Genomic DNA, 12,482 nt, shown 5'->3' on the forward strand with positions numbered 1-12,482 from the left:
TTAGCTCCAGCTTCAATAGGGGTATCAACTGGTTTACACCCCAACATTCCCACTTCTGATAATAGATCTAGGACATACTTTCTTTGGGATAGGAATATACCTTTATTTGATGGAGCCACCTCAATCCCTAAGAAATACTGTAACTTCCCTAGATCTTTAATTTCAAACTCTCTGCCAAGAAAGTCTTTCAACTTTTGAATTTCTTCACCATCATTCCCTGTGATGACAATATCGTTTACATAAACAATGAGAAGTGTGATGTTAGTACCTGACTTCTTGACAAATAGTGTATGATCAGCATTGCTTTGCTTGTACCCAATAGAAGTCATTGCCTTCAGAAGGCATCCAAACAATCATCTAGGAGACTATTTTAACCCATATATTGACCTCTTCAACGGACAGACTTTCCCTACAGTATTGTCATCGGAAAAACCATTAGGGATTTCCATATAGACCTCTTCTGCTAACTCCCCATGTAAGAAGACATTCTTTACGTCTAGTTGGTGCAAGTTCCAGTGTTTCTTCACAGCTACAGACAACAGAACTCTGACAGTATTTAGTTTCGCAACAGGGGCAAAGGTCTCCTGATAATCAATCCCATAGGTCTGGGTAAACCCCTTTGCAACTAGTCTAGCTTTCAACTTGTAGACTGATCCATCCATATTTTGTTTAACCACAAATACCCATTTGCAGCCCACTGGTTTTTTTCCTAGAGGAAGTGTAATCAGCTCCCAAGTGTCATTTTTCTTCATTGCCTGCATTTCCTCTACCATAGCTTCCTTCCATTTCTTATCAGCATAGGCTTCCTGCCAACTTTTAGGAACAGATACAGATGACAGAGAGGATATAAAAGCATGGTAGGAGTCAAACAAAGAGTTATAAGAAACATATTTAGCTATGGGATGTTGAGTACAAGATCTGACCCCTTTTCTAACAAGCAATAGGAAGATTGGAAGAAGATACCTCGGTAGAATCGATTCCGGAGCGGGAGACCGAAGTGGTAACGTATCACCTTTCTCCACCTGCTTTAGCCGGTTGTATTTCTTCCTCTAATAAGCCTTCACCTCCTTATTCTGGTCAATCTGGTTTTGAAAGACCCCAACAGTGTGTCTCACAGGAGTGGTCTCCCCCTGGCTAGGTTCTTCACATGGTTCGGAAAACGAAGGGGGTGGATTAGAGTCCTCGGTTATCTGGCCGAAGTCTCCCCCGGTCGAGAAACTCTTCTGGGACTTTAAAGTTGTGTTGGTCTATGATAGGAAGATCTAGAGTCGGAAAGAACACCTCTCCTCTAGGACTCTCCCCCTGGAGAGGTGTATAGTAAGGTCAAAACTCATGAAAAATTACATCCATGGATACAATGGTTTTCCTGGAGGGAGGATGATAACATTTGTACCCTTTCTGAGTAGCAGAATACCCCAAAAATATGCAACGTAGGCCGCAGGGAGCCAGCTTACTCTGGTGGGTTGTGATTCTGGCATAGCACACACATCCAAAAACCTTTGGGGGAACAACAAAAGAAGAGGCTCCCTGAAGAATCTCATTAGGACAAAAACCAAGTATCCTACTGGGCATCCTATTAAGAAGGTAAGAAGAAGCGATGAGTATAGCATCACTCCAGATCTTGGTCGGTACATTCATAGCAATCATAATGGAACGGGCTATCTCTAAGAGATGCCGATTCTTCCTTTCGGCCACCCCATTTTGGGCAGCCGTATCAACGTAACTGGTCTGATGTATTATGCCAGAGTCAAAGAGATATCTTTGAAATTCACCATCAATATACTCGGTGCCATTGTCACTGCGAAGGATCTTTATAGTGGCATTGAACTGAGTTTTAATCATATTATGAAAATCACGAAAACATCGGAAAACCTCATTTTTTTGTTTTAAAAGATAAATCCATGTAGAACGAGAGTGACAATCAATAAAAGTAACAAAGTACTTAGGGCCAGTAATAGATACACGTCGGCAAGGACCCCACACATCAGTATGAATTAGCATAAAAGGAATAGGTCTTCTATTATGAAGAGAAGGTAAATAAGTAGAACGAGTCTGCTTTGCAAAAATGTAGGCTTCGCAAAAAAAATTATCCTCATTATAAGAAGAAACCAAATCTGGAAATATTTTCTTAAGAGTTCCTAAAGGGGGGTGACCTAGCCTACGGTGCCATTGATGAAGGTCTGATTTTACCGAATGGATCGGATTAGAAGATATAGTCAAAGCAGACGCAGATTCTCCAATCGGCTCAAGCAAATAAAGTCCATTGTCTAGTTTACCACGTCCAATCTCCTTCCCTGTGACCAGATCCTGGAGGACACAGTAAGATGGGAAAAAAGTCACTTTACAATTCAAGTCATGTGTAAGACTACTGATAGAGAGCAAGTTACTAGAGAAAGAGGGAACATGTAAAACTTTAGACAAAGAAAGTGATGGAGAATGCTGAATGGTTCCTTTTCCAGCAATAGAAGAATATGAGCCATCAGCGATTCAAACTTTATCCTTTCCAGAAGTTGGAGAATATTGTAAGAAAGAAGAGGATAAACCTGTCATATGATTTGTGGCTCATGTATAAATTATCCAAGGAGTAGAAACTGAAGAAGCTTGAGAGCTTGTTAAAGTTTTACCTGATATAGCAAGGTAGGAGTTGGTATGGGTAGTAGAGGAAGCAGTGGTCGAGGCTGTACCGTCAATAGTTGTCATGTTGACAAAATTATCTGCAGTTCTTCAGTCTTCAACCTTTCAAAGTAACATTTTTTTTCTTTTCTGATTCTGATTCTAATTCTGATTCTAATTCTAATTTGATGCTAATTCGATTTCGATTTTGATTCGATTCGATTAGGTTCCGATTCGATTCGATGATATGGAAAATCAAAAACAGGTCCCTGAAAGTTTGTAAATTTACAAACCTAACCCTCAAACATAGTATTTACGTTTTCTGTTTTTCTTTTTATTTTGGTTGGGCTGATCAAAACAGAAAACATAAATACAGCAGTAGTCTTCACTCTTCGAGAGTCTCTTTCAAGCGGAAGTTGCGAAGCTCCGTGATAGAAGAAGCAATAAGGAGCAGAAGCAATGAAGTTGCAGAAGAAGCAACGGTAACCGATTCTAATATATGATTCTTATCACAAAAAGCAGCAGCAGCAGGAATTCTAGAATCGCAGCAACAGGAATTCTTGTCGCGAGAAGCAGCAGGAAAAGTGGTTCTTCTTCTCTTCTTCTTTCCTTTTTTTTTTCTTTCTCTGATCTTCGAGGTGGAACTGAAACGATAGTGCAGCGGTGCGATGGGTTTGAAAAGGGAAATTTTTTTTGCCAAACGATGGTTGCAGAATTATGGTTTGAAGAATTGATTTCTGCGATGGTTGCAGAATTAGGTTGTAGAAGAACAAGAAAAAACTGCGAAGGGTTTTGGTGAAAAAAGATAATCTGCTATGGGTTTGAAGAAAGAAAAAAATAGAAGAAGATCCTAATCGAACTTAGGCTCTGATACCATGTTGAAAGAAACGATTGTGGTGAATGGCTTATTGATCCATGATCTCAAGCCCTCTATTTATAATTAAGTGGAAAGTAGACTATTACAAGGAATAGAAGTTTACATGAATGCAAACTCTAATTTAACTCCTATACAAACTCTTATTAGACTCCTAATAGAATCCAACAAGAAGGAATGCTAACAAAGCAATTTTATTCCAATTGATAAGTTGTGTCCTCACCTCTTACATAAATCTCTTTATATAACACTCTAAAGAGACATAAACATCAATGGTAACATCCAACCACTAGCTAACACCACCTACCTATTAATAACTCAACTACTACCTAACTCTTGACAAAGGAAAGCTCCTTTGACAATGAGTTCTTTTATTTTCAAAGTACAACCCCTTTTATTGACTTTTCAAGAACTAAACTTGGGCTTAGGTCTAGACCATGGAGATTAAAATATGTGGGCTAACTTTAACCCACTAAAACAGTCCTAGCCCATGAAAGTCATGGGCTGATTTGGGTGATAGCTTTAGGCCTTTGATGGGCCTAACCCATTGGGCTTCTTCTTTCTTAAATATGTCTTCAATTCTGCATCAGCCATCCTTTAACTTTATATAACAGGTTGTTTAGTAAGGAATCAATAATATTTCCATCTTATTTATCACATGTGGATTCACAGTGAGAGGATTTCTAAGTAGATTAGGTGGCTCTCTAGGAGTTTTTGACGTGAAGAGGAGGAAGTTTTGATGGATTCTAACTATGTAAAAATAATAATTTCAGATCTGAAAACACTGAAGAAGGGCAGTGCTTGGCTTTCTTCAAATAAAAAAACTGAAGGAGAGATGCCCAAATTGTAACTATTGATCTGAAAGCACTGAATAACCCATGAAAATATTATTGCAGTGGAAAAAGGAACTAAACTTGAAAATAATAGCTAGTGTTTAGAATGTAATTTTCAACTCGCTAGAATTATAGCCATTAATTTGGGTATGCTCTGGCTTCCTAACTGAAAATGAAGGGGACAAGGAGAAGGAATAAGAGCACAAACAGATGATGCAGATCTGCTATTGCCAATCTATAGTGTTCTGTTGTATCCTCTACATCATTTCTCCACAGTGGATTCCTAGGACTGTCTTCTTCCTCAAAATTATTTTTTTGCATTCTGTTATCAACTTGGAACAACAATTTCTCAGCCGCTATTTAACAGGTCAGAAAACCTCAGCTCCTTTCAACTCAATTAGGATTGTTTTTATGACAGTGCGCTGCATTTCTGGTGCTTGCAAAACCTGTCTTACCATTTCTGATTAATGATTTACAAATTTGCATTAACCTTTATTTTCAGTTACGAATTCCTTCTTCCAGACTTAATTCTTTTTAGTAATTTACTTACTTTCCCTAGTAAAAAATCAAAAGTCTAACCAAAATTACAACCTGGTCTAATAGTACCACTGTGGGAGACAGAGAAATCAGTGGAATCTCTCTTGTTTTGTTTGATCAAGTGATACACAAAGACCAGTTTAGTAGAAAAGTAACAGCTTTACTGGGTTCCTATGAAGCCTATTCAAATTCTGCCTAGATCCAAAGTTGCTGATTGGAAGACTCAGGTTTTCTGATAAATGGACTCTGTCATGTTAATCCCCTTTTTTTGGATGAATATACAAAAATAACATAAACACCCCGAAGGGAAAGAAAATACAAGGGGGAAGGACCAAGATATGAACACCTGGAAGAAAGTAATTTATCAACTCCGAATCTGATCAATTCAGTTAGGAAAGGATTTAATATTTCTGCATTACAATTGCAGCTAATCCTCTGAAATGAAAAGCTCCATCATGATGAAAACAGAATTGAAGATTACAGTAATACTGCTGAAGAAACATGTAAAATGAAATGATTAAGATCAACCTTGATATTGCATAGTTTTCAAATAATATTATATTAGTTGAAATTCATAACAGACAAAAGTTCTTTAGGATACGTTGACAATGGCAAACCAGCAGCAGCCAAATTTGCATCAACCTTGATTCGATCAGCACTAGATGCAACCGCAACTTTAAGGCCATTATTTTTGCACTGGTGCATTGCAGGGTGGGAAAAAATGAATCACTAATTGAATTTGTGGATATATAGGTCAATGATATTTAGGGTCATCAGCCTTTTTTACCTGCAATATCAGCTCAAGAGCACCTGGAAATCCAATTCCTGAATCTGGTTTTGCATACTGCAGAAGAAATCTTGGGATCAAGGACAATTGAAAATTGATGTAGCACAATGTACACTATTTTTTTCCCTTTTAAAATATTAAAAAGAGGGGCCATTGTTAATCACCTTTTCAAGATATATTTCAAAAAACCTTTTCTTTGCTGCTTCAGGACTGAATCCACTAACCCCCTTCACAGAAGCAACACCACCCAGAAAATTTGCCTCGCCTAGATTGTTATCACAAGAAGAGAAATAATTCCATATGTCAGAAACTTTATCTAATGTCAACAACAGCCGGAGTCTAATCCATCACTGGCATTTTTCCCAACAAAAGTGAAGCGGAAGTATATCAGCTGAAAAGGAAAAGGCCCAGCTCTCCATGCACAAAGCTCCGTGTTTTCAGCAGAGTCTAGGAGATCAAATGCATGCAGCCTTACTACTGTTTCCAGAGAAGCTGTTTCCAGGAATTGAACCTATGACTAAGAGTTTAGCAAATGAGCACGCTAACATGCCAAGCAAGACCAAAACTAATCCAATGACAACATTTCCCACAAATGACTACTATAAATAGGTTAAATAACCAAACTCCATTCAGAATAACTTATCCACACCACAAATTTACAGTTTCCTCCTGCTTCTGTGGCTATAAAGCATGACAAGCAAACTTATGGATGTATTTTATAAAGACCAGTGCTTACTAGGCCCACTACTAGACTGTTCACATATAAGTATAACAACCTTTAGATCCACCAGCGTTCATACTGCAGTTGCTTATATTTCTGATTTTTGTCCACATTCATTTTTTCTTATTTCGAGAGAGAAGGTCATTCTGTAGTACAAGTCACAGGGTCCTTGAGTATTACAATTGAATTACAGAGACAGATCACTAAAAAGTGATGAAGGTTGTATGATTGAAGAAACTAAAGAGGTGATACTCATAGGAATCAAGTAAAAGGGCTGGAAAGATAACCAGCATGGACAATTATTCAGCAGGTAAGTGACAAGAAAAACAAACTTTTCAATCATTACTCAAAATAGCAAAACCATATCAACCTCCACCACGTACCCCTGTTACCCTTTTGTAAGACCTTCTCTAAATCCAAATTACAATCAGAAACACCCTAAGTCTTCCTCGTTAAGATCCTAGTGAGAAGAGAAAACAATGACAACCAAAGTCGCCAATTAGGAAAGTCTTGAGCTCACTCGAGTAATAGATTCTTAAGGATTGAAAGAGCTCAGGAATCCATTTGGGATCCAAGACAGATAGTATAGGCTACTCTATTAGATGAATGGACAGCCTTGATGTAGACCAGTTTAACATATTTATCTTGGAAATAACAGCTTATCACACAGCAGAAATGCACAAGATACAGCAGAGACAACAAGCATCGGTGATCGGGTTTTCAAACAAAAGACCAAAAAGAAGAGGGACAGAGAGGGGATAACTTTCTCATCAAACATCAGCAATGAAGAGATCAGCTGAGATGTCAAAGTCTGACAAATCAATATACACAAACTTTTCTACATTGATCATAAATATATATAGATCCAAACATGTCAATGGAAGGATAACACAGTACAAATTTCACTTGCAGCAATTCAACTAAGCTGTTTCCCAACTAAATGGGGTAAGCTATTTTAATCCTGTTTTCCCACTCAACCCTGCTTAAAGAGATTTTAGTTAAGCCTAAGGAACCTATACACTTTGAATCCCAATCTTCGGGCTAGCCCTAGTTCTTTCAGATCCTCTGATATACAAATTATCATTTCTTAATACCAATGTACTCAATTCCCGCACACCTTAAACTGCTTCAAACTGATTAGCATCTAAATGAGTTATGAAATTCTACATTGGGGAAACCTTATGTCACTGTTAGCTGTATAAGGAATTTGTATTTCCCATCATGGATCATGTTGAAGGTTTATTGGGCAAAGCTAGTTGATTGGTTGAAATCAAAGTCGAGCAACAAGTAAGGGAGATATCATAGATGGTAAGCTGTACGAAGAACGTACCCGTCCCCATGAAGGGTACGAAATCCTCGGTCGTTACAGAGACGCCCATCTCAGAGAACACATCCACACCCGCCATTCGAGAAACCTCTTCACTATTGCAGAGAACTCCATCCATGTCGAAGAGGACAGCAGATACTTTTGTCCACTTGTTTTCAGTTTCAGGAGTGTTTCTCTGTTCTAGTTTTAGACATGCCGTGGTCATCTTGGTTCTGGTTCGGAAGGGTAGCAGCGGTGTTCCTCTTCGCCATTGAAGAGGACGGTTGAAACTGGATAGAGATAAAGAGAAGAAACTAGATTGCAATTGTGGATGAAGTGGAGAGTGAATTAAGAAGGAAGTCGAGGGTGGTCTGCAGAGTGAGGAAGATGTGCTGTCCATGAGTTGCAGTGAGATCTTCATTGATGTTGCCTGCAAGCTACAACAGCCTGTCTCCTCTGAGTGGCGGGTAGTAGCTCAGTTCAATATATCCACTTGGTGGTATCCCGTAGGATCAGCATGCTTCTACACCTCAAGTTTCACTTTTCTTTTCTTTTCTTTTCTTTTCTTTTTTTAATTTCAATTTCTTTCTTTAATTTTTTTCTTTTTTGGATAATGAAGATCAAACGAATTTGCAATTTGCTTCACGTGTCATCATAATCATGAGGAGGGGCTTCTTCAAGCCCTTAAATGTGAGATGAAGGATATTCAGGTGGAATCCGAGGGTTAATTAAGTAAATTAATAATTCTTTTCCTAAAAAAAAATTTGACAATTTTTATGATAATTTTTTTAATAAATAAATAATTCATTGTCAAAAGGAAAGAAAGGAAAGGAGAGAAAACAAGGGTCGAGCCCAACAAGACCACCAGAGCCCAACAAGGCCACCAAGGCCCAACAAACCAGCAGAAACTAGGCCACAAAGACCAAGAACAACATTGAAACAAATATAAATAACGGCGCTAAGGTCAAGAGCAACACCAAGACAACCTTAAGTATAAACTATTTCTTCCTGTTTTTTCTGATTCTTTTTCTACGAAGACCCAAGCTCAACTAAAAATGCATTGGCGAAGGAGTGACAACCTCTGCTTTTTATGATATTTGTAAGCTTAAAAATGAATTTTGATTTTGTGTTTTTTTTCTTTACTCTAGGGGCATGCAATGCAGCTGCAAATGCTTCGGCTTATGTAAGCCTCTCGGTTGAACTAATAATTGTTTGGCATAAGACTAATTATTGGCAAACTCAGTTATGTAATGCTGAAGCCAATGTTTGTAGTAGCTATTCGAATGATTTTCCTCTTTTTTTTCCTTTTTTTTACCTTTTAGCAAAGAAATGTAGGAGCTATTCGAATGATTTTCTGTCTACCAGAAAAATGGAGAAAGAGAAGTCGATTAGATTTTGTAAAAACAACCAAAAAACCTTTGTTGTTGTATATACCTGAAAATTCAAACTCCAGATGGGCTAGAAAGCCTGCCTAGATGTCTCCGTACTTAATTCGTTGGACCAAAAGTTGATTGCATTGTTGAATAACCCTTAAATAAACTCGAGACGGTGTTGGAGTAGTTTGGCTCGCGTGTTGCAATACAGAACGGAAAACCTGGGAGATGAATACAGCCGAATCCGGGGCAATTGCTATTTAGCAAATCACTTAGAATTCGGTTTGAAGGATCTGGAAAAAAAATTTGCTCTACTCGAGATTCTTTGGATTGATGTCATTTCTAAATCCGACTATGAAAGTAACCATGAATAATATTGGGAATGGAGTTTTTCTCTGGTAATTCATTTCTACCATTCACGTCGGCGGTGGATCAGGGAAAGAGCTGCCGGCGAACATGTTCGATAGAACAACGGCGACCACCGACACAGGAACAAGCCACAGCAACGAATTTAGCAGTCTAATATGAAGCTTTGTCGATATTATCTCAGGACGGACTTGCTCTTCTGGAAAACCATATAAATCGTCGATAACGATCTTAATCACGGATTCCAAAATCTTCTTCGATCGGAGATCGACGACTGAGGAACTCGAGGCCTGAAGCAAAGCTTCTTTGATGAAACTTACTGCTATTCCAACGTCGACACTTCCAGTCTTCGGAGTCTCGCAATCAACAGACACATTGTTCTCGACCGTGCTGGCTTCTTGGCTCTCCTCAGAGATGGTAGACGATGGAGAGAATCCAAAAGTGTCAAGTGGTAAGTCTGGAAGCATTGAAAGCTCGAGGACCTGAGTTGAAACAAGGAATAATCAGAGAAACGGAAGAAATTGCAGATAAGAGAGAAACTGTGTTGAGAAAGTTACATCCGAGAGTTGCTTGTGTTGATCGGCAGAGGATTTCACCGAATCATTTGAAGTAGAAAGCGACTTTCGAGAATGAGGAGATTGATCTTCTGGAATAGATTCAAACGCATTGTCCAAACATTTTCTTGGGATCTGCGAGGAGTCAAAAGCAATTGTTGAGGATAACTGCGACAGAAAAATGAAAACGAAAAGATTTAAATAGGATCCAGATCGAGAACGAATAACATGTCATTTCTTATCTGAGTTGAAACAAGGAATTATCAGAGAAACAGAAGAAATTGCAGATAAGAGAGATTTGTGTTGATCGACAGAGGAGTTCACCAAATCGTTCGAAGTAGAAACCGACTTTCGAGAATGAGGAGATTGATCTTCTGGAATAGATTCAAACGCATTGTCCAAACATTTTTTGGGGACCTACGAGGAGTCAAAAGCATTAATTGTTGAGGATAACAGAGAAAAAAAACCGAAAACGAACAGATTTGAAGATCGAGAACGAATAACGATGTTACCTTTACCTTTAGAGACTTCTTCACTTGTTCGGAGGAAGATTTCGTTGGAGGTTCCTTCACTCGCCGAATTGCAGACTCTGTAGATCTTGCCAGTTCCTTCTGGGGAGTCTGGTTCCCTTTCATGTTTTGTTTGGCGGGAGAATGAACGCTTCGTGTAAAATATATAGTTGGGTTTCGCCAATTGAACCAATAAACCACAATTTAAAACTCAAAATCGAAATCTTGAACCGGTCTTGGCCGTTGGACTGATTAGAGTGACCGGGTCCCACAAGAATAAAACGCTAAAATCCAATTCAAGTGTTCTTTGTTATTGGGTTTGAAGCCCAAGCCAGTTCCGCTAGATCGCTACCTGGTTATGTTATGCTGTAGGCATTGTTGGATTGTTTCAATTTTACCCAAAATTGATTATTTTCCTCTGAAGATCAGGGTTCTTACTTTATTAGGGTTTAAATTGTGAACGAGCCTCCGGTTGACTATTACAATTCAGCTTCTTGCTTCATTCATCTAGGTTTACTGAATTTGAAACCTAAAGAGAATGTCTACTGATATGAAAGGGAAGATGAGCTTGTATGATGTGGAGGGCGAAACCATTGTACCTGTGAAGAAAGCTCGTGACGATGGTGGCTTATTGGTCAATCTTACCATTAATAAATGGAACGGCAGGCCCTACTCACAGAACTACTTTGAAATTTTGGAGAAAAGGAAGACACTTCCTGAAAATGGTGAGCTTTGTATGGCAGCACCAAGAAAAATTCTTTTAGGTTCTGAACGCCAATCAGTCGTTGATATTAGTTGGAGAAACTGGTAGCGGCAAATCAACTCAGGTTAGTGTGACCAACCAAAGTTTTCTCCTCTCTGTTATTTGAATTTTTATTTTCCTCGTTGATTTTCCTTGAGTTTTGCGTTAAGACATGGTTCCGATGCTGTGTTCTCTTACTGTGTAATTAGGTTAGAGCCGTATCCGGTTTTGATATGGGGTGATTGTTCTGTGAAGCAACCAATCTAGTTTTCCCAGGTACGTTCCTTTTTCTTTTTTTTTTGGGGGGGGTGGTTTTGGAACACATTGCTGAATTTAGAAGAACAACTTGGAATAGGTTATGTTGTATGTGTTTACCTTTGTGAAACTATGCCCGTTTGATTTTTGGCATTATAGGTATGTTTCAGTGTGTCAATGTACAATTAAATAGCCCTATAAACTCTTGATATTGCTTGCATTATGATTGCCTCTATCATAGAGAGGAACAAATTTGTAGTGATTACACCTTGGTCATAGCATAGCATCCTTGGGTGTGTTTAACATGAATGGACTGAAATTTTGGCTGCAGAGTAAAACAAGAGCAATGTTTATTCTTACTTTGATAAAATAGATATATAGGAGATTGATTCGTTGGTGTGACTCCTTTTTAGGGGCTGCTGCCACTGGGCTTCATTGTAAATAGAACTTTGCCCTCCTTTTTTTTTTTTTTTTTTTTTTTTTTTTTGGGGGGGGGTTGTTTGGGTTCCATTTAATCTGTGTGTTTATTCTACAAGAAAATTGTTTTATAATTTGCATATTGCTGCTTTGCAGATCCCTCAGTTTGTTTTGCATGCAGTTGATTTGGAGACACTTGACAGACATAGAAAGGTGATGATAGCCTGCACTCAGCCTTTTGGGGTGGCTGTGAAGTGTGTTTCCCATCAAGTTGCTGAAGAGATGAATGTAACAATTGGGGAAGAAGTTGGTTACAGCAGTCGATTTGAAGATTGCTGTAGTTCAAAAACTATCCTGAAGTAAGTTCATTGTGTTAATGCGATAATGTTGATTCTGAATCCTGGCTGTTTAGTTGTTCTTTGCCAACTGTTGTGTTGAATTTGTTTTATTTGGTTACTGGCTTGTAGGTACGTAACAGAGGATATGCTTTTGCAAGCAGCTCTGTCTGATCCCCCTTTGAAACATTCTAGAGTTATTATACTTGACCAGGTTCATGAGGGAAATTCAGCAAGAGTGATTTTATTTGGGGTTTTAA

General features: G+C 38.5%; 1 protein-coding gene and 1 long non-coding RNA gene across 2 annotated transcripts in view; one reads left to right on the forward strand and one right to left on the reverse strand.

The window, feature by feature from the left end:
• The window catches only part of LOC149008534 (haloacid dehalogenase-like hydrolase family protein), a 161,345-nt gene extending 153,166 nt beyond the window's left edge, over positions 1 to 8,179 (reverse strand). Inside the window, exons 1-4 of the mRNA XM_089166055.1 lie at positions 7,696 to 8,179; positions 5,809 to 5,909; positions 5,645 to 5,701; positions 5,459 to 5,553 (exon numbers count right to left, since the gene is read on the reverse strand). Of these exons, the coding sequence (XP_089022181.1) occupies positions 5,459 to 5,553; positions 5,645 to 5,701; positions 5,809 to 5,909; positions 7,696 to 8,092 (650 nt within the window). The 5' untranslated portion in view covers positions 8,093 to 8,179. The remainder of the gene's footprint in view (positions 1 to 5,458; positions 5,554 to 5,644; positions 5,702 to 5,808; positions 5,910 to 7,695) is intronic.
• Positions 8,180 to 11,436: 3,257 nt separating this feature from the next.
• LOC149008535 (uncharacterized) lies at positions 11,437 to 12,482 on the forward strand. The gene is made up of 3 exons (XR_016175316.1): positions 11,437 to 11,491; positions 12,044 to 12,246; positions 12,355 to 12,482. It is a non-coding gene; the product is annotated as an uncharacterized LOC149008535 (long non-coding RNA).

Source organism: Hakea prostrata, chromosome 8 (assembly GCF_041222555.1).
Source record: "Hakea prostrata isolate BN-2017 chromosome 8, UWA_Hpros_2, whole genome shotgun sequence".
Lineage (NCBI taxonomy): Eukaryota > Viridiplantae > Streptophyta > Magnoliopsida > Proteales > Proteaceae > Hakea > Hakea prostrata.